Raw genomic sequence first — 27,116 nt, forward strand, 5'->3', positions numbered from 1 at the left:
TATAGTCCATGAAAAGAGTATATTCTTTTATTGTTTTTGTTCATACATGTTGTTTCAACTTTCAATAATAAAATTCAATAAATTTGATTCCTTAATCATAAAAACTTGCTTTACATATTATTTACATGTTGCCAAAGTCTACAGCATACAAAACATCACAAGGATTTGACTCTATGCATGGGACCATCACACAGAAGGAGGAGGGAGCTAATCAAGTAATATACATTCAAAGATTAAACTGTAGACGTGCACAGTGTATTTGGCACTGTTCTTTAATGTTACAACACATTCCTCTCTTAAGATAGGCATTACTAAGCCTTAGTTACAATATACCAAAATTTGCTACTCACATGAAAACCAGCTTTCAAACTTTCTAACAGTTATCAGTGTTAAAAAATAAAACAGAACCAGAATTGGGAATGGAATTCACACCCTCCAACTTCTTGCTAGGCTCCAAGCTGCCATCCATAAGGTAGGTTTAATTTGATAATTTTTCCACTATGGGGAGTGTCAAGAAGAAACAATTTAAAGACAATATCCTTCAAAACACATAGAGACAAACAACACTGTAAAGTTACCAATTCTTCTCGGGAGTGCAAAGGGAGCCCTGACAACACGTAACTAGCAATGATTCTGGCAGGGATTACAGAATGACTAATGCCATTCAAGCTGTGGAGACGATACTAGCAGTTAAACTCGTGAGAAGGATCTGGAATGTCTTTACCTGAAATCAGAATCCTTAGCAACTTGTTTTAAGGGCCTCTTCCTAGGGCTGTAACAGACTTAGATCACAGCTTACAGATTCACCCTGATGTGTAACACTATACTGCTATGAAATGTTAAGGAGAAAATAAACACACAAAGATTCAACTATTAAACCTTTCGTGACTTTGGCTATATCCCAGTGGGTAATTTATTTGACCAACTTCATTTTAACAAATAATAAATCCCTTTACTTCAACTGGGCCCAATAAATTTAATTCATTAAAACCATATATATTCCAGAATGTTTAAAAAAGACACATGTTTATAAAAGGCATAGTTTCAGTCTTAAACTAAGGCCAAAAAGCCTCAATAGAACATGGATCACAGTACAGGGGAACAGAAATTAAAATTCTCTGGTAAAGTTGAGAGATACGCTGTAGCATCACACAAAACCTTCAAGCAATAAATTAAGACTAAAAAAAGTCTCACAATGTACAAAGAACTATACTGTGCAAAGTAATGTCACTGAACCAAAATTTAGTTTAATCATTTTATTTCAAGTGTATTTTTAAAATCATAAATGGGGTTTTGTAATCCAAAGTCAGAACATTTACTCTTCATAGCTTCAGAATTTGACAAGCAACTCCAGACCTTGCTTTCCAAATCCAGTCTTGCTTTGCTATTTTTCAGACTCTGAAACCTAGTATTTAAACTACTCCATTCTAAATGCAGAGTTTTGGATAACTATTGGGCACTTGTTGATAAGATTCTTCTGAAAACAGTCCATCAAATGTAAAGAATGGTTTCTATCCGAGGATCAGCAGTGAGGAAAGAAATATTAAACACCTATCAAAAAAATCATTTATTCATTTTAAAAATAACAGAACCAGTCCTGTTCTCTGCCATGAAAGACAACATGCAAAATTAAATTACTTCTGTAGACTTCAGTAATAGTTTATTACCTACACAGGCCTCAATCTTACTTAAAGATCTTTTATGCAAAGTCACCATCAGGATTTACTGAGTAAAATTCCTGAGTACTAACACGGCCCTAGATGTGCTATTCCAAAGAGGAACAGGTTACTTTTAAGAAAAAGAGCTGCCTTGGTAACTTCCCTCACATGCTTATTTTAAATAAACACAGTTAATGGAATTATTTTTTAAACCAATTTTGGGTACTCTTTAGCACACTGCCCACTGAACAGAAAAGGAAATCAAAACTTTCCTTATTAAGGAAACTTCCCATCTTTACTTCTAAGATTACAATGTTTTTACCTTCTTTTGACTGCCTCATACAATACTTAAATTTTTTAAATTCTGCATTTCAATGTTGTAAGAGTTCTTTTCAAATGATCTTCACAACCCAGCTCACAGACAACAGAGCAACACTTTCAAGTCATGTTGTTTGACAATAATGAAGAAATGAAAATGGACGGATGTCTGGAAATAGGTATTCCCTCTGCTCCAGAGGTGAGCACACTTCTAACATGTGAGCAGAACTCCACTCCTCTGGAGATCCCTCAAACTCAGAATGGTTCCATTTAATATATTATTCTCAGAAATTAAAGTTTGGTCACTAGGAAAGACTGAACAAAAATTATTCCCCTCCCCCCGAAACCACAACAAAACAGCTTTAATCACCCCTTTCTCTCCCCACAAAAATAGGGAAGTAGTTGGGGCTGAAGCCTTTAAATTTGAAAGTTTAGCTCCTAAAACATTGCTACTATTTGCTCAAAGGTGCAAGTCCACATTTTCCTTCTCCAATACTTCCCCCATTTATAAGTTTATTTCCACGCACACATGCACACACACACGCACACACACATACGCACTCACACATACATACTCTTACTCTCCAGTAAGACACTTTTTTGTGTTTGTTGATAAATTATGAGGATTATGAACTAGGTGTATACAGGGTTTCATAGGTGCTTTGTAAACATCAGAGTCACTTGAGTCCTTTTCTCCAAAAGCCTGAAATCAAATTATACAACCAGGGATCGCTACTTTCCCAGACGCTGTTCACAGGCTGCATATTGACGGAGGGCAGAGAAAAAGTCCTCATAACTGATGTTTAGGTGGGAAGGCAAGGAGCTGAAAAAAAAAAGAAAAAAAAAAAGAGGCACAAGAGAAAAAAGCAATTAGATGATATGCTATACTTTGGAGTGGGGAGCCAGAAGGCTAATGACCACAAAGGTTAAGAACAGAAGAAAGTAAATTACAAGCATAGAGTAAGTCAAACTATTTCTACTAAATGACTGTCAAGCTCACTGTGAAACAGTTCAAATAAAAAATAATCTCTCCTTTCCACAAGAAGAAAAAAGCAACTTGTAGTGAGGTTGAGATTCAGAAACCTTCTTTTCCCCCAAGTTTCTAATTTTTATTTTTGAGGCTCCCTAACAATCTTGTACCACCAGGCATACAAGACATAAATGTTATCTGATAGATCTCATCTCTTGCCTTTGGAAAAACTGTGTCTAAGCCATGAATTTCTATACTGTTTTTAAAGATCACAAGGCAAGATTCTGCTGATAAAGTTTATTAAAATATAAAACTGGAAGGTGAGTCTACAAAAGACTAAAGCAAACAAAAAAGTGGCAAAGTACCACACATACGGCACTGGGCTTCAGCCTATCTGAAGGTAATCCACTCAGGACGGTAAAACTTACCCTTTGCTCACACAGATCTATGGACCATTTGAACAAAAAAAATTATACATTACATTTCAAATTCTAAAGATAAAGTGAAAATTACTAAGAGACATAACTTACAATGAATTCATTGAAATGTTAGACCATTTTCAGTTCTGACATTTTTGTATTTTGACATATTCATTTATCCTTCAAAACGAAGGCACAATGTAGTGCTAGAAAGATTCAGAACGTATTAAAACATAAGTCTAGAAAAACGTAAAATTGGAGATCTATTTATAAAGGATCTCACTCAAATTCACTTCAAGAACTTGTCTCTGTCAGAGTAAAGCCAGTACTACTTGAACAGTTTATGAAAGTCAGGCTGAACACTGGCAGAGCAGCCCAGCATCCCCACGTGATCATATACTGAAGCCACGTGGTGAGTAATCAATGAATGAACAGTATTTATCTCCACCAATTCCAACTGCTCAAGGGGGCAATTACAGTGTAAAGGCAAGTTCTTTAAAGACAGAGTGACCATACAGCCAGAGGATTCATTTTTAAGTATTTTAAACACTTAAAATAATTTTCAATAATTAACAATGAAAATAAATGTCTAATTTACACAGCTTTATTGTGAGGTTTTGGAAATTGCAAACAGTATCAGAGCCAAAACCTGGTCAGATTACAAGAGTCACATTAAGAATTTTAGTCACATGCACACAAGAAAAGGTCTGAGCAAACCTACCATAGATGAACTCCTGTCTGACCCTGTGGTTCTCTTCAGCTAAGCTTTCCTTATACTTCCTTTTCTTTCCCCACCAGGTCTACTGAGATGTAACTGACATACAATCTTTATCCTTCCTTTTACTGCCAAGAGTTCTGAAACAACTCAACATCTTCCCTCCATTTTCCTTTGCTATCAACCTTGTATCTTATTCACTCTACTGAAATGATATTCTCAAAGGACAAAGTTAATGGCATTCTTCTTGCTAAAAGTTTGCTTCCAATGTCTTCATCAAACTACCCACTTTCCTAAGTCTTCCTCATTTTACGCCCTTTATCAACAGCCTCATCTCCTATCCCTCCTCAAGAAGTACTTGGCACCACTACCCCTCAGTGACTCAGAAGCAGTTCTGCTGTTTCGCTGGTCTGTCCTGTCAGAGCGCCAGTCTTCTACTTCTCCACAGTATGAGTCAGACATTCAGACATCCTTCCTGCCATCACGGTGCTCACAGTCTGATGGACAGCAGACAAATACCGAGCAAACTTCAAGGTAATGTAATAGAGCTATGACAGACACACATACGAAGATCCACGGGAAAGCCTGTTATATGCCAGGTATCTAATGTCTATATCACATTTAAATCCTCAACTCTGAATTAAAATGCCCATTTTACAAACATAGAGATGTTTAAATAGCTCACCAAAGTCATGTTATTGAGCTGCACAGCCAAGATTCAAACCAAGATCTATGTTCTAAGACATACTCTTCCCTCCAAACCACTCCCAACCTCACAAAGTATCACCGCTACCTTTCTGGGAGTCCACCTGAAAGGCAAGTGAAATGACTTGGGAAACTCCTGGGTTAAAAAGAGATAAGAGAAACACACACCAAATCCAGTTTGGAGATCTGTGTTCTAATTCACTTTGTTACAGCTTTGGCAATGTCTTTCCCATTCTTCTGGCCTATGAAACGAGGGCGTAGTACTAGATAACCTACAGCCCTTTCTGACTCTAACATCCTACGTGTTCTTTTTCGCCTCTTTGATACCTTTTCCTCTCCTGCCTCCCCACCCCCGCCCCAGCTTCAAGCATCTCTTAAAGAACCCCTTGGTACTGTGCTCGTCTATGTACACTTCAGGGATGTCTCTATTCTCATAGGTTCAACTACTTCTACTCCCCCCAGGTACTGACAATCCCAAACGTCCATCCTTAGCCTTGGCTTCTCATCCAGTTACCAATCCTACATCTTCAACTGCCCTCTTAAGGAATTCCATCTAAACAGACTATGGCCTCAAAACCATCTTATTCCTAAGTTCAACATCTTTCCTTCAAAATCAATGGTGTCCTTTGACTTTCTCACCTGTCTCAATAACACCATAGTTCATCCAGTCACTCAGGCTTAAAAACTGGGGTATCATTTCATTTCTACTCTAGTTTTTACCATAATTGGTAAAGTGCTAGGCCTGCAAGTATACTTGGGAACTACTTCTCATGAGAGATAGAAGTTGTAGTACAGTTCTCCTAGGACTCAGAATTTAAATATATTTTAAGGATCCTAAGTCTCTCCTTTATTTTAGATTGGGAGTCTGCAAATACAGCCCAGGAATGCATCCCCTGTATCTGTAAACAAGGTCTTTTTTTTTTTTTCCCACCCTCCACCCCCAACAAGGTCTTATTAGAACACGGTCACACACATTTGTTTACATATTGTCTGTGTGTGTTTGGCTGTACTATCAAGTGGTTAGCGGCAACAGAGGAGAGTAGTTGCGAGAGACTGTACAGTCCCCAAGGCCCAAAAGCTTTACTCTCTGGCCCTGTATACAGAAAGTCTGCCAAACCCTGTTCCAAGTCAGCAACTTCATTCTCATCAACGTACTCTCCCTGAAATTACAGATATGGCCTCTTTTACCTTATCCGTTCCCAGACCCTATCTACTCTAGAACACACCTTTCAAAATCACCATTCCTGCATCATCCACAGGCTCAACGATGTCCTACTGCCTGGCTAAACAATAACACACATTCCTTATGCTGGTATTTAAAGCCAGACTATTTGATTTCACCTTACACTACTATCTAACACTAATCTCGGCTCTAGGGTGACCACTTCCCTATTTCTCTAAAATGTGATGTTCATGCCTAGCCCCCCAGCTTTTCTTTTTTCCCCTGCCCATCCCTACACTTTCCATCTTCTAATTACAGAAACTCTACCCATTTTACACCCTGGATCAAGTCACATCTCTTCTGTAGAATCAACAACTCTGGCCCACAGTTATCTCACTCCTGATCTCCTACGATGATTAGTTTCAATACCAAACATCTGCACAACCACACACTCTCTTGTGTGTGAGTCATTTACATAGATCTTTATTTTACCACTGATACTATGAAATACCCGAGGGAAAGAATTCAATATTATAATTCTTTGGGAATTTCCACAGTATCTAGTACAGTGCTAGGTTCAAGAAACACTTGCTGGATCAAACCGAAGTCAGTACACTTTTAATTACTTACACAATCTCAGTCAACCTGATGTGCCAGGGAAGAAAGCCTAGTGTGCTGTCCACAGGACCAAACTTCAATACTAAATCAGGGTCAGGGAAACCATCTGAACCTTGGAAGAAAGAAAGACACATGAACTTAACACACGTTGCTTACCAAAAAATGATCAAGGGCAAACTCTGTTCATCAAATTGGTTTCTTATGCTTTGAGTATCTGTTCTCGCTGGAAGCTTTAGTTGTATGTTTCCATACCCCTACTCCACGGTCCAATATATACTTTAATATCTATGTTATTTCCAAATAACATACGGAAGTTTTCTCTAAAGGCCATTTAACTGGATTAATTACTCAATAAGGAAGGGTAAACCCACTCCCACTCTAAACCCTACAGGTTAGTCCCCAAATCCCATCTAAGGATCAGGACTCAGCTGAAGTCTTCTCTTGGCATCCTGGAACTGGCACTGCTTTAAGAACTCAAATACTTATTCTGGCCACAAAACCAAATAACTTCTGAGATAAAAAGTAACTTAAAAAGTTATCTACTCTCCTTCCTTCCCCATGCTCCTATTGTACAGCTAAGGACCCAGAAAGACCAACTCCTAGCTGTAGACTATAAATGTTCTGTATTCCCTAGAGCCCAAGCTCCCGAGGAGGGAAAAGAAGATTGTACACCTGCCTCAACCAAGGCCTGGCCATTTTTTGCTTTACAGACTGGTTTCCATATAAGATCTGGATTGAGAGAAAAAGGGAATAAGAATATTTCAACTGCTTAAACGTAAAGTAAAATAAATCTTAAAATAATCAGTCACTAGTATAACAGAAAAGTTGCTATAATCCAGGAGACCCAGGTTCTAACAGTTTCTAATAAGCTCAGTTCAGCCATTTTCTTGTCACACCATCTCTCCAGGGCTTAGTTCCTTCATTTGTTAAATAAGGAGACTGGATTAGACAGGCTCACCCAGCAGTAATAAAGAATTATTTCCATAACAAAGTCTCTAAAAGTCTATGTTGGCAGAGTGAATGGAGTAAGTGGAACACACATTCCTCTTTCTGCTAAAAATCAAATCCTCTTTAGTTAAAAAAAAAAAAAAAAAAAAGGACAAGAAGGGACTGCTGGCTAATAGTGGTGTGACGTGGGTGGTGACTTCTCTCCAAAAATAACAAGTATTAAACTGGACAAAATCAATCACCTGAGGGCATTGAATACTAACCAGAGCAAACAATTATTCTTAAAACAAAACAAAACAACACACAGCAGGTAGAAGTTCAGGTAAGAACAAACGGTAAGAGTCTTTTGGCCTTCCTGATTGGGGATGCACCCAACTCCCAGGCCTCTACTCCATCAACTGAATGAAACAGTAGTTTTACCAGCAGGAAACTGAAAGCAAAAAAACAGCAAGATGTACTGCTTGCATTCAAAAGATATGGACTTAATCTGAACTGGAGATTGTGGGCAGGAAGGAGGGGGCAACGATGAAAACCTATAATTTGCCAGCTAAAAGTGGGAAACTCAAAAGGAAACAAATGAGGAAAACCCACAGCTTTGTTACCCTGAGATTGTAGTCCCAGTTAGCAGCATAATGGCCAGAAATTTAACAGGGAGATGCTGGAAATCTGGGTTCAGATAAGCTCTCCATATATCCAGGCTGACTGGCAAACTACCACATGCAAGGGAGGAAGGATGGCAGAGGGGACAGGGTGGCAAAAAAGCCCAGTGACAGGTAACAGCCAAGGAGACTTGAGAACTGACTTCAATGCACTCTCCAACACCTCTCAGAGATCTTGGAAGTTTTACAAATTTAAGGTATATAAGCACAACCAGTGTGTAAATCACTGACTGACACATTAAACTATGCAGACACAGAATGCCAGACGAAAGAATTTAAAAAAAAAAAAAAAAAAAAAGAAACTAAAAAGCCAAGCAGAGACAGTAGTAGTCATCTTTATTTACAATATAATCCTGTATTTAGAAAATCTTACGACTCTGCAAAAGCAACTACTAGAACTAAGTGAATTTAAGTAAGGCTGCAAGATACAAAATCAGTATTTTTAAAAAATTATATTTCCATATATTATCAACAATCTGAAAATAAAAGTAAGAAAATCCCATTAACAATAGCATGAAAAAGAATAAAAATTTTTAAGAGTAAACTGAACAAAAGTAGAAACTCTATATCCTGAAATTATAAAACACTGCTAAGAGGAAAATTAGGGCCCAAATAAATGGCAAGATTCAAAATTGTGAAGATGGCAATTTTCCCCAAATTAAGTTACAGATTCAACTCAATCTCTACTAAAAGAGTTTGTTCCTTTTTTGTTTTTAATTGACAAACTTATCATAAAATGTGTATGAAAATGTAAAAGACCCTGAATAGCTAAAACTCTGAAAAAGAAAATCAAAGTTGAAAGACTTACACTGCTTGATTTCAAAGCTTATTCTGGGACTACAGTAATCAAGACAGTGTAGCATAAGGACAGACATACAGACCAACGGAAGAGAACAGAAAGTCCAGCAATCAACTCACAGATTTATGGTAAGCTGATTTTCAATAAAGGAGCCACAGTAATTAAAGGGGGAAAACACAGTCTTTCCAACAAGCAGTGGTGAAAGAGTAACTGGTACCCTTTACCTCACATCATGCACAGAAATTAAGTTAAAATGGATTACAGACTTAAATGTGACAGCTAAAGCTATAAAAATTCTAGAAGAAAACACAGGAGAAAATAGTTGTGACTTTGGATCAGGCAAAGATTTCTTAGATATGACACCAAATGCAAGATCCATAAAAGAAAAAAAACTGAAAAACTGAATTTCATAAAAATTACATACTTTAAGAGAAATCATTAAGAAAAAGAAAAGGTAAGCCATGGACTGAAAAAAGGTATTTGCAAATCACATCTTATCACTAATAGAAGACTTGTACTCAGAATATACAAAGACCTTAAAACTCAATAAGATAAACAACCTATTCAGAATAGGAAAAATATTTGAACAGACACTTAACCAAAGAAGTATAGATGACAAATTAGCACATGAAAAATGCTCAGTATCATTACTCACTAGGAAAATGTGAATTAGAAGCACAACCCACTAGAATGGCTAAAATTAAAAAAAAAAAATTAAAAAACAACTGACAACACTATGTCTTGGCAAGATGGAGAATCTAGAACCTTCTACATTGCTGGCAAGATATAAAATATACATCAGCTGATGAATGGATTAACAAAATGTGGTAAATCCATAGAATAGAATATTATTCCCCAACAAAAAGTAATGAACCACTAATACATGCAACATGGATGAATCTCAAGAATAATATACTGAGTAAACAAAACAAGAGGTAAAAGACTTTATTATATAGTTGCATTTATATAAAACTTCTAGAAAAGGCTTAAGTATAGCCAGAAAGCAGATCAGCAGCTGCCAGTGCTGGCGGTAGAGATGAGGATTAATTGCAGTCACAAGGGACCTGTGGTGGGTGACAATATTCAGAGGGTTTCTTCTGTCAGATTAATGAGTTAACTTAAGAACTGCGTACGTTTTTGTCTATCATAGGTCTACAAACCCTGCAGTCAAAACCTGGTCTCCCTAGGTTATCTGACGGGCAGCTTTTGGTCCCTGCATCACTTTTAGGACATCCTCAAAATTACTCTCTGGTTGCGGCCTTAGAAGGCTCCAGGAAACAGTCAACATCCCAGGAACCTCTGTCTAGAGGTCTACTTTAAGCCTATTCATTCAGTCTCAGTACAGACAATGACAGAGTAGAGAACAGGCAAGTAGGGTAAGAAGTGAGCAGTCAACAAAAGTAGGGAGTCAGTGAGACCAAGAGGCCAGAGAAGGACTGTGCTCTGTAATGTGTCAAAGTGGAAAAAACAAAGAATGGAGAGTTAAATAAATGACTGAGTTAGAAAATGGATGATTAATAAGTAAAGTAAATGGAGAATCTATGTGGATGAATGAAAAATATGTCTGAAATTATATGGTTACAGAACATGATGGACATGAATTTGTTAGAAGTACTGCCTTTCTTCAAAAGAATCAAGGACAAGGCTAGTAAGCAGAAGGACAATAAAACTAAGGCAAAAAGTTCTGAGGAGACTACAGAGGGAAAATAAGCAAACTAAAGGTTTTTATAAACAGTTGAAGAAAAATAAATAAAGTATGTTATAGCTGGTGTAACACAACAAATATAGTGGTATAGTCAGTATAATATGATGGAAGGAATACTTAAAAAGGAGTCACTGATGATAGTAATATTATATTCTTGGCATTGCTTCCTAAATAGCTATTAAATTCAAACTTAATAGTTCAAACTAAAAAGAAAGAGGAATGCTATATGTCAATTATATCTCAATAAAACTAGAAGAAAAAAATTTCTAAATTTTGAAAAGAGGGAAGAGAGCTGATAAGCAGAAATCCTACTTTCAAGAATATTCATTACTTCCTTCAAAATCCTTTTAGGTCCTCTCCTTTACCAATAATTCCTCAGGCAAGTGAGCTGACTACAAATTTCATGATCTCAAAACCATTTTCACAAGTGGGTCTTTAAACTTCAAGTATAAACATAACAAGTATAATAACAACAACAAAAAAAATCAGGCTTTATGGTGTGAACGGAACTTAGACATTCTTCTTCATACTGTATCCTCGTGGGACAAACTAAGAACAAAAGTAAATGACTTACTAAGTAAACTGTCTAACGTATCTACATCCAAATCTGTGGATTTCTTTTGCTGCTGGGCTACTAACTGGCAAAAGTCTTGAGCAGCTCTCACAATATCTGCTTTTCCATCTTCTGGGGACAGCACCTTCACTGCCAGTTGGCAATTTAAAACTGGAGGGGACAGAAAAACAAGATATTAAAAAAAACACCCTCTTCCAGATACATTTCAAAATCACTTTCAAGAAATATTAAGTTCAGACTAAAATAAAGGTACTGTTCTTACAGTGAACAAAAATTGTTTAAGCCCTTCAACTTCAGTATCAGAACATACTTAGCTACTCTCGTCTGAAAGAACCCATGCTGACATTTGTGCATATATTTATATACAGCCTTCTTTTCAGAGTGCTCAGAATGACCGTGTATCTGTGAATAAACCCTCTACGAAACAGAAATTTTACTTATACAGTAAATTAACAATTTCCACTCATCTAAAATGACATCTACAATCAGTTAGCAAAACACAAAAGATTGTAGGGGAAAAAATGTGCTTCAATGGACTATGAATTGTCTATAGCGCACACACCCACCTTATCAAATTCTGATTCTATGGAGCTGTTTTACAATTAACAGAATTCTAGGTAACTGACAACAATGCCCAATTCTTGTCTATAGACATGCAATTCTTTATCTGGTAGAGGTTCAATTATGTTCATTCTAATCCCACAGAAAAAGAGCCTCTTTATTTCAGTATTTCTGATCTATAAAGGTACCAATTCTTTGGATTCCCCTGGAACTGGTTATAAAATCTACCTGGTTCCTGGTTGTTAATGAGTTAAATGAAATCTTTAACATGTGTTTAGTTTTTAATATCTATGAGAATCATGATTTTATCTTTTTCTGAAAATTAATCTTTTAACAAGATGAAGAAAGAAATGTCTAAATCTGATGATTAAAGACGGTGAAAATAAACACTAACAGGGCAAAACTAATAAATAAACAAATGAATAAGAGAATCTGCCTTGAAACACAAAACATTTCTGCATATGCTAGATACTAAATTTTACACTCATGCTTACCTTGATCATCTTTGTCATTGCTATTTGCAAACTCTGGTGAGTATTTGGAACAATCTAAACCCAGAAGTTCCTGCTGTTGTTTTAAAATTTCATCCATCAATCTGGAATTATTTCTTTTGAATATACCTTAAAAGGGAAAAACAAAAACCTAAGTGAATCCCAACTAGGTTAATTTATCCTCTTCAATAAATAATGGATGCTCGTTGTGAAAACATTGGATCCAGAACTGAACAAATGCCAAATGAAGCAGGGATGACTAATCCTAAATTAGAATCTAAAAGGAAAACATGACAACAAAACTTGTTATTACAAGAGTCTGGCTTCAGGCTAAAGTCTTCAAGCTAAAAAAGGACAGAGGTAACAACTCTGTGTCAACATGAATGAGAGAAATCTAAACCTAGAAAGAAATTCTAAGAGATCATCTATTGATACCTTTATATACAGATAAACTGAGACCCGACATCCTTAAGGGACTTGTCCAAGAATTTATAAACTGCAGCAGCAGTCCAATGCCCGTATCTTCCTCTCTCCCAGTATAACATAATTTCTCTATAGATTTACTCTATACACTCAATACTGTTACCTCAATTTGATTAGTTTCTTTTACAGTAAGAATAAAATAATATGAATTATGCAAAAAGCAAAGAATAGACAAAAGTACAAAAACCAAAATTTAGTAAATTCAAAGCATGAAATAGGCTACATAAAACTGTTTTTGATTCCCCAACCATGCACAGAAAAGTTAAAACTTAAACTACTATCATATCACTGAGAAAGATAAAGGAACTATGTGACATTTACTTAATATAAAACTAACACAGAGAGCTCTAACTAAAAACAAATGACAAACTTTGGGCTATATTCAGAGAGGCCAGCTTTCTAGTGGCCATTGTCTTTTGATCTTTATCAAGTGATCCTTCTCTGTAATGTCACTCAGATCTGTCTTTAAAACAGTTTAAAGGTTAACTGGGAGAGACAATGTTGTAAATGTATATAAAATAGCACAGAATCTGCTGAATATGCCATACAGTGCCAACCTGGCTGTTTGTGTTTAACAGCAGTTCAAAGATAAAAGCAGTCTCCTTCAGCAGGAAAAGGCTTTGTAAAATAAGAAAGACTTAGCTGATCTGACCTCAGAAGGTTAAAGAGAAGAAAATGGAGAGGACAGTTAGATGAGGAAATGCTTAAGAAAAAAAGCACTGAATATTCAAAAGGCAGACAAATGCTGCTGGTGCAAATGACGTGAGAAAAGAGGCAAGGGGATAGGCCTAATTTTTATTTCATTTTGCCAACCCAATGTAAGGCACTAGGGTCACCAGTGACTTCTGAGCAATGTGGAAATGTGTGGAAATTTTTATCTTTAGGAAAACCAAGCTAGCAACAGGACAGAGAAGGCCAAGCAGCAGACTACTGCAGCAGTCCACACATAATTTGATAAAGCAATGAAAAAGGATTCACTACAAAGGAAGAGTTGAGAGACGAAAGAACATGACTTGATTAGAGGTGAACACAGAAAATTCCATAATCCTGGATAACAGAAAGTGATAACATTTTTTAAGAGTAGGGAAATTATATAAAGAGAACTGGTTTGAAGGAAAAGATGAGTTTCGTTTAGACAGCTGATGACAGGACATTTAGGCAAGGGCTATTATAAAAGCAATTCAGAGACATAAGGAAAGGACATTCATATAAGCAAGCACCACATGGGCAGGGCTCTCACTGTTTTGCTTACCAGTGGCTAGCACAGTGCCTGGCACAGAACAGACACTCAACAAATAAATGTTTGCAGAAAGAAAACGACAGGTCAGAGACCAGCCAGGGGACTGGGAAAGGCCTCTTTAGGGTAAGTGACATCTCAGGTGGCCCACAAAGAATTAAGAGAATTTTACAGGTGTGCAGCTGGACAGGTAACATAACAAAGGATTGAGGATGGAAATTTGGGAGTCATCCTCCTTAAGGTGAGAGCCACACACACAAATGAGAAACAAGATCTCCAAACGTGAAGGAGCACACAGGGAGAGAGCAGAGGGCTAAGGACGTGGCTCCTTTTGAAAGCCCACAATCCTACAACCCTAAGCTTGGAAATATGAAAGCGAGTATTTTGTGATACCTATACCCAGAGTAAGATTAAACAAAAAAAATATATTCCCAAATACAAAGAAAAGTTTTAAAGGGAGGTGATTAATATTAGGAGCTATGTGAATAACAATGTTTAGGAATATTAATACTTGTGTAGCAATAAAAATATGTAGAATATAATCATTATCCTCAAGTCAATCATAAAATTCACACACATGATAAAAAAACACTAAAAAATAGCAATATAAACATATGACACAGGCTTATAAATGTTACAAGATTTCTAATTTATCAATTCAAATAAAAGAAAAACTTAATTTAGACCACATTTTGGCCTATATTGTAGGTACAAATTATGGAAGGCATATGAATTTCAAAAATTTCTTAATTTAAAAACACAAAATCTCCACAACACTACTGCTAGGACATACGAGTGTATTATTGCTTTTTTTTAAAAAAAAAAAAAAGGTTAAATAAATATATTTCTCATATGAACTAAGATTTACTCATTTTAATAGTAACCCAAACTAGGAACACTTGCTTTTGGGTAGTCACATCACACTTATCCTGACCTTTTCCTTTGATACTCTGAAGATCTATGCTTCAGGTCTCACCAACTCACTCATCTTTACCTTAGCCTTCAGATTACAATGGGAAAGCTCTTCAAGAACTCTTGTTCCCTCCAAGGCAATGGATAACATTCTTCATCATCAAAATGGTCACTACCTCTTCTCAATCTTTATCCTTTCCTTCTCAGCCATTCTGAAGTATTATCCTTAACGACTACCCTGCTTCCTACTAAAAATTCTATCCTCATCTCAGCTCCTCTGAATGTCCTCTCCTGGTTCAACTCCCAGTCTGCTCCTTGAATGGCCCCTTCTCACTTTGCACTGAATCCTTTTCCTCTTTCCATCCCTAAATGGAGATTACTCCTCTGAGTTCCTACTTCAGCCTTCTTCCTGTCTACATGCTCCTCCTTCTCTGATTCTAGTCACTCACAGGACTTTAAAATCACTCAGGGACAGGACCAGGGTAGATGAATGAGGCAAAATGGAAGGGGGGGGGGATTTTCTGTAATTAAGATAAATAAGTTGATGCCATAGCTTTAAAAACTTGAAATTAATGCAAAAACATCTATGATGAACAAAACATTAAAATTTCAAGTAAAAACAGGATGAGCATTTGGTTCCTAACATTTTGAATTCATTAAAACATCTAATCCTACCTTGAAGTTCTGTAAGCATCTGAAAATGAACAAATCTAAAACTTGGTAGCTTATCTTTTTGTAGGGGGGATGTTGATGGTAATTAGGTCTGTTTGTTTGATGGAGGTATTGGGGATTGAACCTAGGACTCCATACATGCTAAGCACTCATTCTACCACTGAGCTATACCCTCCCCCTGGCAGCTTATCTTTTAAAGCTAGCTCTCAAACACTTACACTGCATCAAATTAAAAAAAAGGGGGGGGGGGGACAGTACTATAAGTGTAAAACTTATATGCACTTGGGGATAAGACCCAGAAGAGAACAGGCAATATGAGAACAGTAAATATATAAGGTTGATGGGATAATAGGTGATTTAAAATCATAACTGCTGTAAAGCTCTGTTTGTATAATTTAAAAAAAAATAGCCCTTCTTCTTGTTGTTCTATTTCCAATAAAGGCATCACTACCTGCCAGGGCACCCGGGCATCCTCCCTACTTTCTGGCATTATCACCACTACTCCCCAGTGCCCTATTAAGATTCCAAACCCTTTACTCTTCTACAGCAATGTTTACTGTATTCATTTCCCTTTGTCCATTGTCCCCACTGTTTCAAGCAACAGTCTCCTTCTTTATAATATTACAACCGTCTTCTAATGGGTCTTCCTGCCCTTTCTAGCAACGTAGCACTAGATTAACTACCAACTTCCTTGGGGACATCTTCAATCCTGGCACATTCCAACTTTAATATCTTCAATGGCTCCCAAAATGCTTAATGTATTAACAACAAACTGCTTAGATAAGCATTAACATTCCGGCCTATACTTCCACACTTGGTGGGTAGAAATAATTTATGTTTATGAAATGAATGAATCTTGCAATTGCTCAATAGTACTCTATCCCTGGCAAATTAGATTGCCTTACAGCACCCCTCAAACACATGGAATGACTCCAACCCTCATCCTCTGTTACCTCCCCTGCCCCACACCTGTGAAATTCTCCTAATTATTCACAGGCCAGCTGAAGTGTTACTTACCCTGAAGAAGCCTTTTCTAATCCCCCTGCCAGATATGCCCAATTCCTCTTCTCACCTCACTCCCTCCAAAAACATGTATCTTATTCAAACTCCTTAAAAACCAATATTCTGCTTTTTATTAGATATAGCTTAACCCCTCCCCCAATGCCACTGAACTGTAATCTTACTTGTGAACTTGGATCTTATTCATCTCTTTCCCCCTGAGGTACTTTCCACATAGCAGGAGTTCAATGTTTATTTGATAAACTGAATTATCAGTACACAAAATGCCACCTAACAACAAAAAAACCTAAATGAACATGTCACTGAATGGAACCTTTAAGACATTTCCAGGAACCTCTCACAATAAAAGACATTTTCTTATTGCACAAAGGCAGAAAGTCTGTTACAAAGGAAAAACTGTTGCATAGAGGCACAGTTACAAAGTACCTTTTATGAAGAAAACTTACATAAAGTTATTTTAAACTAAACCTTTGTCTTGGCTGATTTGGATGAAGAGGTGAAATTTACAACTATAGTTTCTGAGAAGTGCTACATGCATAGGCAAGACAGATTACCAGCAAAATGATTCTTGATACCTCATAGCTTGACCCCCATCTAGAAATCTGATTATACTCAAAGATACTTACCTTACTTACCCATAAGCAACATTACCAGCTTACAATTTTCTTCAGGATTCAAAGCCCACCTATACACATTTCACATGATACACAAGAAAAGCAATAAGATCTAAGAATGCCTTTGACTGAGACAGGCAATTCCTCTACAATATGAGAGATTCAGATTCAAAAGAAGATATATTGAATGTGTATTTTTAAAGTCTCATTTTTAGAATTGATTATTCATTTCACATAAATTTTTAAAGAAGCAATGTTTAAGGGATACAGATTTGCTGATTAACTACTTGTCTAATTAAACTCCTTGTTACTTTGTTCCCTTAATTTGAAAAAGTATTATATCATGGCAGTATTACCCAGTTAATGTATACATAGTCTTTAAAAAGCTCTCCTAGATCAGGACATAATTTATCTTATTTTCCATCACAGAATTTAAACTAAAGCCAAGATGATATAATAAAAGTAAAGAAACTATCACAAAAGTCATTTTATGCAAAAAGAAGTTAAGATTGCATTCATTTAGAAATAACCAGTCTGAGGGAAAAACATTAGCAAATACTCAAATTTTTGAGAGAACTGTATTTTACAGAATTATAATGAACTGCAAGAACAATTTTATCCCATCCTTTTACAGATGAGGATATAGACTTAGAAAAGCCAAGCCACTCCTGCTCAAGAGTCTAAGACTCTGGACTGAAATCCAGGTCTGGCTTCTCATTACTCAGTTCAATAACTATTTCTAATGCTGATAAACAAAGCTAACTCTACCTAACTATTAAATTTTGAATTTCCCGCTCCCAAAAGTTAAACTTCATAAAATAAAGGTGATCTTTTTACAAATGAGCAGAATCTTTTTGGGGAAAAAAAAAACTAAAAAAAATTATTTTCTGAAAGGCTTTTAAGAGTCGTAGGCCTAACAGATATTTGAATTCTTTAAGAATGACTTGGGAATCTAAAATAAGCTTTTGCAACAATGATTTACATTATGCTTGTTGCTCTACAACTATATCACATGCACCCTCAATTTCCCACATGTAAACTATCTGGAAATATACAGAGAAAAGATGTATGAAAGAGCCAATATTTTTTAAAACACACACATGCACACATACAGGAAAATCTATAATTTCCCTGAAAGAATAAAATATTATGTCAGGAAAGCTGGATCTCAGAAAGACAATGTTTTTTGGTATTTCTTAAACACGAACTATGCCAAATGTAGACTTTTTAAAAATATCTTAAGAAATATCATTTTTGAATTCTAGTATTAAAACTGCATACGATGTTTAAAGTTGAGACAATAAGGAATGTCCCCTAACCATCCATTCTAACAAACTGAACGTCCCCTAACCTTACCATCATAACTATTTCTGGTTTTTAATATTTCCTAGTCTTTGTCCACATGCACATGTAATCCTGGCATATGTGATCATACAATTTTGTATCCTGCTTTTTTCACTTGTAAACATGTATCTTTCTTTGGTGCTAGTCTCTCGATTATTTTAACAACTGCATTATTTAACAAAAAAGGTCTCTGAATTCAGAAAACCTTCGAAGTACAATGGGAAGCCATTAGATGGTTTTATTCAATTTGAATAATGTCAACAAAAAGATCACTTTGCTGGTGAGTGAAGAACGGATTATATGGGGGCCAGAACAGAAATGAAGACAAATTAGGAGGCTACAGCAATAAACCAGGTGAAAGATAATGAAAACTCAAACTTGGGTGGCTGCAACAAAGAACCAAAACATGTGGCAAATTTGGGACACATTCTAGAAGCAAGATCAAGGAGGCCTGTTGATAGATTACAGGCAGAACACAACGTAGAAAACTCCCATCTAAATTTTTCGCTTGAGCAACTGGTTGGAAAGTAGTAGTGTTTTCTGAGATGGGAAAAAACTGAGCGAGGCAGGTTTAGGGGGAAATTTTAAGAGTACTATTTTGGACATGTTATGCATTTGAGATGCCTAGTAACATAAAATTGGAGAAGTTGGGTAGGAAGTTAGATACAGGAGTCTGGGATTATGGGAAAGATCAGGACTGGAGACACAAATCTGAGTGTGAGCACATAGATGATATTTAGAGCCAAGAAATTGGAAAAAAAAAAAAATATGGGACAGGAGTCTGCAAACTACTGTTACTGAAACACAGGTACACCACTTATTTATGGTTGCTTTCTGGCTATATCTGCAGAATTGAGTAGTTGTGACAAGGACCAGATAGCCTAAGCCTAAAATATTTACTAGCTGGACCTTTAAGAAAAAGTTTTCTGACCTCTGATAAGGGGGGGTAGAGTAAACACCAGAAAAACAAGGGCGCACCTACAGCAGAGAACTCTAGGACCTCCCAACTTTTAAAAGTGGAGCAAAGGAGAAGTTAGACATAAGGCTCAGCAGGAAATCCAACCATACATAAGATCATGGAAGCCAGGAGAAAAAATATTTCATGGAGAGTGGAATTAAGTATGCCCTATCCACCAATTAGATTATATACTATATTTAGTATATAAAGACCCTACTGGAGTCTTTAAAAAGCTCTCCTATATCAGTTAAAATCACTTTTTAGAATTATTTACAGTTTTCAGTATTCAATCTACCCTAACACTCAACTATGTATACATTAACTGGGTAATACTGCCATGATATAATACTTTTTCAAATTAAGGGAACGAAGTAACAAGGAGTTTAATTAGACAAGTAGTTAATCAGCAAATCTGTATCCCTTAAACATTGCTTCTTTAAAAATTTATGTGAAATGAATAATCAATTCTTAAAAATGAGACTTTAAAAATACACATTCAATATATCTTCTTTTAAATCTGAAATTTGAATGTTTACTGTGGTAATTCCTTCCCTTCTATAGAAATAGATTTTCAAGGAACTATCTAACAGCAAGAATTTATAAGGACAAGGGAGAAGAAGGGAAGAAAACTGAGACAAACACTGAAAGAATCTCTCTTGTTACAAAGCATCTGACCAGTTAAGGAATTAAAACAATACTTTTTTATAAATAAATACCCATCCTTCAGAACAGTCTACCTTTTTCCTTTTTAAACTAGATACCTAATTAACTTATCTAGTGGCTACCCTCATTTAATTCTCTAACAGTCTAATTATAACACTATTAGATGCAATCTTCAGAGGAAAAACATACACTTATGGAACAATTATTTTTTTAAAAAAATCTATTGATAAAATTTTACATGACTGAATTAGTCATAACAAAATAAATCTTATAAGCCATTAAACAATTTTATTTCAAGAGAGCCCCAGGATACCTCACAGAACAACAATTATACTGGAATAAGCATGTTGCAGCAAGGGAAGAGGCATGTGCGATGGTGGCACATAGTGGAACGAGCACTGGGTTTTAAGCCCCAGCTCTTCAGCAGGTGAGATGTGTGAAATAAACAAGCCACGTGGGCTTTCTCAGCCTCTGGCTGCACATTTTTAAAATGAGAATATCTTCACAGACTGCTCACCTGACAAGGAAATAGTTTGATACAGAGCAGGAGCTCCATAAAATTAAATTTAGCTGATTAAAAAAAGTAAAGTATGTCCTATGATGCACGGGACGAACATTCATATTTGTGGTAGGAAGTCTATTCTATTTGCCTTTAAATATCTTTTACAAATTATTTCTATTACCTCTAGATAAGTACCATTTTACTAAGGCTTTAAGATGACCCAACATAATCAGGAATAGTACTAAAAGTGACTGCCCTGTGGTTACATTCTCTTATGAGTGGTAGTCAGTATAGCATAATGGTTAAGTACAAAAGTTTTGGATTAAAATTGGGTTCAAATTCTCGATCTATCCCTTACTAGATATGGGTCCTTGACTTTTTAAGTTTCAGTTTCTTGATTTGTAAAAGTGCTAAGGATTTAATGTACTTCTTTGTATAGCAGCTGATACACAGTAAGAATGCAACAAAGAGTAATTACTACTATTAAGTAAGTGTTTATTTTCAAACATAAACCCAGTATTATGGCTAAATAGAAGGGTACTCAGAGAATGAGGTCATTTCAAAAGCAGGATAGAGCGTTTCAAAGACAGAGCAAAACTGGGGATAAACAGTCAAGAGAGGCTGCCCAGGAAGTGATAGTGAGAATTGAATGGACATCCAAGCATCGGTGATAGCTTTTGACAGGTAGTTAGCCCTTTGGTAGAAAAAGGAGACGAGGACACCCCACGACACCAGATAAATGTAAAATTCTATACTATATTTGAAGTGTACTAAACAGAGGTGAATATTAAGAAGTAGAATGTTCCCTCACGTGAGTTTCCACATGAGGGAAGGCAAGTACTCTAGTTTGCACTGTTGGTATATCAAAATGTAATCACATTTATATTTGGACTTTCAATACTTCTAGCAACTCTGTATTTCAACATAAGAAGAACAATACTCAACAAAGTCATATTTCCCAACAGCATCTATGTCAGTGTGCCAAATAAGTAAACTTGGGCAAACTATGTTCATTTCTCCCCCAACTATTTTAGGGCTTTCAGTACTGGTGTTGGGGAACAAATCACAACTCCATTCATCATTCTCATCTACAAGAAATGCAGCCCTTCTTCCAATTCAAGGAATGCATACTGACTACTCTTCAAATGCATAGCACTGAGCTACACTCTGTAGGAGAAGCAACAATGAGAAGCACAGATAACATCTGCGGAGCTTACAATCTAGTAAGAAAGTTCAGGCACGTATACACACAACTACTACTTCACAAGATAGACAACAGACGTACCGTTAGAGATGCACAACATTCTAAGGGGACTCAAGGACTGAGCAAGACTAGGAACAGAATAGTTAGGAGAGACTACCTAAGGGGCAGTAGTTAGGATGGACTTACAAGGATCAACGGTAGTCTTTTGACGGGTAGTCAGCCATCTGCCAAGAAAAGGAGAGGACCACCCTCCAGGAGGAGGGAACATCAGGTAACCTAATTACAGACGCTGCAAAAGGTATATAAAATAGTGAGAAATAGGCTGGGAGTACACTGGGCAGATCTTCTTAACGCTAGTGTAAGAAATCTGTATCCAAAAACCATTTCGTAAGACACCCAATATGGATTTATAACTATGGAAACAACACTAAAAAAAGCATCACAAAAGATTTCTTTTGTTGCTGAATTCTCACATAGAAGGCAATGCCTTATTCTGGATCACTCCAATTTATTGTAAGTAATATTAAGACCCACCCAAAATTATCTTCACTTATGAAAAGGAACATGAAGGATGAATGAATAATTCGATGTAATGCAAGTCGTACAGTATCCTCTCATTTGTGTTGAGTCAAACTTCATTGTGCAAATGCATAATGTAAGTAGCTTAATAAAAACAGAGATGCTTAGGTCCCACTTGCCTAATTTGTTCTGATCAATAATTGTGTTGAATTTGTATTTTTCTTATAAACACCCCCATTAACTCATTCACAGATGATCCACAGACTGTGTTTTGAAAAATACTGCCCTCCAGCAAGGTTCTCAGCATGGCACCAATACAGCTGGACAACCAAACAGGTCCCATCACCAAAGATAACAATACATCTCCAGGTGACTTGGATCTAGGCATACTTCAAGTGAGACCCAGGCAAGCATAACACTTCTAAGGCTACAGCACCAAAACCCCAAACTCCAATTTTTGTACCAGCCCAATTACAACCTCTTCTTAAATGATAATAATGTAGACAAAATAGCCAAATCTCCTTATTAGAACTCGGAGCTCAAGAAATTCTTGAGAAAACAACTCCAATTTCTGATAGATGAAAAAATTACTGACAGAAATTCTTGATTATAATCAAGAAATACTGCAGGTAAATAAAAATGAAAAGATCAGTTTGCTGACGGAGTCAATGTCAGTGGATTTTTAGTCTAAGGATTAAATATAATCTAGGTCCAACTATAGTTAGAATGAATACTGATTTATATACAAATGTGGGTGTGAAGGGGTACACAACAGTGAACAATGGAAGGTGATTCAGTAGCCTATCTCCAAGACAGCTGCCATCAACCCCTCCCATCCCCACCCCCACCCTTCTGCACAAGTCATCTTCTCGTTGAGAGGTAAAGTCTCTCATTTTCTTGATTTTGGGAAGACTTGTGACTTCTCAGACCAAGAGAATACAGCAGAAGCACTGCATGATTTCCTAAGCAAGGTTGTAAAAAGCCCTGCAGCTCTGGCCTTCGGCTAGGTCTTTGGGAACACATGTAAAAGAAGTATGACTACACTGAGGCCACCATTAAAGGAGGAAACTCAAGCTAACCAGGTGGAAAGATGATGCGAAGACAGCTGGCTGATCTGTGCTCATCTATCCTAGCCATCACAAACCAGGCACAAACACTGATGAGAGGCTGCTATGTCCCCGCCAGTTCCTGACTGTACCCTTAGAAGGGGACCCGACAACAAGGAAGAACTGCCCACCTGAACTGAGTCAATACATCAGTTGGTGTTTAAAAACACCATGCTTTGGGGGTAGACTACAAAGAAAGAGCTAACCAGAACAGTCGCCAAGCCTTCATCCTACCTCATCTCTCAACTTGACAGAAACTCACCTATTATATTTACTGATCCAACACTCTGCTCAGTGCTGTTGCTCAAGCTGCTCTAATGGGAATGTTGCCCGAGGGAGTCCCTGCTCTCGCTGTCACACATGCACACACGGAGCACTGTACTGATTGTGCTGATCCGCATTCTACCTATTTTTGCAAGGCATACCTCAGGTGTCACCTCCTTCCTTAGTATGAACATATAAAGGTAATCCTGCTCCTCAGGGATTTTTCTGTTTCTCTCCTTAAATAAAGTCTCTGCCACTCATTAGCATTTATACATCAGGCTGTATTAATTTTTACTAGCTCTCCCTAACTTGAAAATGAACTCCTTGAGAGACACAATTTCTTGTCCTTCTTTGTATCCCAGTGCTTTATATCACAGTAGGTACTCAATAAATGTAGCATTTAAGAGCATGCCAACAGGACTTATTAAAATAAGTTAAATACTTACACAGAAATAGGCTCAAGTGAACGTTGTTTGGGAAAACTGAATATAGCTTAAATACCTACAGTTCCCTTGAAAAAGGATAATTTTTCTCACATAGCCACATGGCTCGCTCCCTCACGTCTTTCAGGTTTATACTCAAAAGTCACTAAGGCTTTCCTTGGCTGCTCTATTTAAACTGCACCCCCCACTCCACCACTGACTTTCAACATCCCTCTCCCTGGCCCCTGCTTTATTTCTCCTCATTGCATTTATGATCTAATATATTTTACTCATTTATAATATTTGTCAGAGTTTCATAAAATGCGAGTTCCACAAGCATAGGGATTTTTGTCTGTTTTTTCACTGCTGCACCCTCATGCCTAGAACATGAGGTATCTGATACTTAATAGACACCCAACTGTCACCTGTTAAATGAATGCATGAATCAATCAAAACCAAGAACGAGTAAACTGAAAGCCTCTTATTTCCAACAATGGAGTTAACCTTTATCCCTTAAAAAATAATTAAAATTGCTTTTTACAGTAGGACACAAAGTGCTCTGAGTCGATGCACTTCCTGGTTAGTCTGACTTCTTCCTTTTCATTACCACCATTTTTCTTTTAGCAGATATGACATAGGATATTTCTGAATTACATCAGCAATCACATCAAGAACAGGAATTGCCAGAACAAGGAAGTGTGGCAATATGATCTGTGTTAGCTGGCCCAGTCAGCAAGTTAAACTATTTAGCTATTCATTTTCCTTCCCTACTGGAAGGTAAAGGTAGTTGCTTGAAAAGAATCACCTGGATATAAGTGATTCACTTAAAGTTAATTCACCACAATGCTCAGTGGCTTTCATTAGTCTCCATTTCTGCTTCACTTATTTTTCCCCAGACAATATTTCTGCTGCACTGCTTAAGCAGGGACCATGTCGCCTCATAACAGTCTTGTGATTTCTACTGGTCTGCTGAGTTCTTTGCCAAGTTCCATAAAATGTCAGCCCCTGAGTATATTAAACTTTACCTTACAGGGTAAATTACTATTTGATGACAGGCTACTGAGTCACCGTATTTCCTGCTGGCTGCAAGGGAGGTGATCAGTCAACCAAAGATTACTCTAATCCCCTATAAGAATTCCCGTCTGACCTCAACCTACCCTTGCTAACAAAACCTCACACTTAAACCTGCCTCTCTGATGAGGATTTAAAGATTAAAAATCAAGTTGTAGCTTCTGTGGAGCATACCAGTAACTTAAGTTATTGAACAGAGACTAGATTTCTTTCCTTCAGACCAATACTCCTAAACCATTCTTACCTCTTAAGGAAATTCCATTGCTTTTAGGATTTGATTGAAACCCAAACCTGACACTCATAGAGCTTTCCTCAATCTTATCTCCCATTCATTCTTCAGTGTCTGGCTTCAATCCTCTACAGGAACTTCTCAAGTTCCTCCATTTAAAATTTCTCTTCCCCTTCTCGTAGCAGTTAATCCCAACGTTCACTAACCATGCCACTCACGTGAGTGTGTGTCTACTCCCTGCAAGCCTGTGTCGATGGAATTACATGTAAGAATCCAAGGAATATGCCTAACACAGAGCTTTATACTTACTGCTATCCGATAAGTGCTGAGTTTCGGTACCTACAAAAATTCCCTACAGTGAAAATTCCCTCAATTAAAACTTATGGGAGGACAATTATTGTGTCAAGTCCTGTGTTGGCCACTGAGGATCAAGGATCGCACAGCATCCCAGACCTCCGAAGACAGAAGGTGGCCGTTTTCCTTTCTGCCTATCCGGTCTCTCACATACTTTTCATAAGCCCGCTTCAAATGCCACCTGGCCCCAACCACACAGCTTATGCATAAATTCTCTGCAGCCTAACTGTGACTTAAGAACACTGCCCTGAGCCTCTCTGAAGAACCACTAGGTGTAACAAAAAGTTCAATCTGTGGAAAAGCACAAACCTGCTAAAATTTCAATCTACCTACTAATACCTTTCTAACTTTGGACAAATTGGTGAATGTTGTTGATCTCAACTCCCTCATTTTTGAACACAAGGGTATACAAACATCATCCACCTTACTGGGGCATTATAACGAATAAGAACCAGTTTTAAACGTACAGAAAGCGACTGGATCACGGACTTAGTAGGTGTTCATTAAAGCCTATATTCCTTCCTCGAAAGCGCTGGCACTGTAATTTGCACTTAAGGGCCTTGGGACCGGGAAACTCGCTGAGCGGGAGGGCTGTGATGAGCGGTGCGCTCTAGGTACACCTGCTGGATGTGCGGTCCCCGCGGCGGGAGCCTCCCGGGCCCCCCTACGCGCTCCGGGCCTCACCTTGGTGATCGTAGACGCTAATGTAAGAGATGCCCACGGCCATACACCACACCACGAGGCTTGCGATGTCCGAGAAGCTGAACTCCTGCTCCTCCTCGGTGATCACCAGGCCCATATGCACAGGCAGCTTCTCCAGGGAACGGCCGTCCGCGCGCCAGCGCAGCCGCAGGTGGGCGGCGGCCGCGGCCGGACCCCCGCGCGGATGCCGGTGGTGACGGCGGTTCCTGCCGACAGCCGGGGGCTTGCGAAGCGTGAAGCCGAGCGGCGCTAGGACCGCGGCGGAGGCGGCGCGGCAGCAGTGCCGCCAGATCCAGTTCCAGGTGCCGAACCGAACGCGGAGCCAGGAGGTAAGCGTGCGGTGCAAGCAGAGCAGAGCGTGCAGCACCCGCCACACCAGCTCGTACAGCCCCGTCATACTCTCGTGGCGCCCAGGCGCCCTCTCCTCTCCCTCCCACACCCGCGGCGCGACCGCTTCTTAACCGGCCGTGCGGCCGGCGCGGGCCATCGCTCCGCGTTCCCCCGCCCCCCGCACCCGAACCCCTTTCTACTGCCAACA

The 27,116-nt window shown here is 37.8% G+C and overlaps 1 protein-coding gene across 1 annotated transcript; it reads right to left on the reverse strand.

Annotated features, from left to right (window-relative positions):
* On the reverse strand, positions 1–27,116 carry NUS1 (NUS1 dehydrodolichyl diphosphate synthase subunit). Its single transcript, XM_010965478.2, has 5 exons — positions 26,561–27,116; positions 12,306–12,431; positions 11,251–11,400; positions 6,578–6,677; positions 1–2,799 (listed from the first exon to the last, which is right to left on the reverse strand). Exons 1-5 carry the CDS (start codon positions 26,973–26,975, stop codon positions 2,709–2,711), a joined length of 882 nt encoding a protein of 293 aa, XP_010963780.2. The 5' UTR covers positions 26,976–27,116; the 3' UTR covers positions 1–2,708.

This window comes from Camelus bactrianus, chromosome 8 (genome assembly GCF_048773025.1).
Source record: "Camelus bactrianus isolate YW-2024 breed Bactrian camel chromosome 8, ASM4877302v1, whole genome shotgun sequence".
In the NCBI taxonomy this organism is placed as follows: Eukaryota; Metazoa; Chordata; class Mammalia; order Artiodactyla; family Camelidae; genus Camelus; species Camelus bactrianus.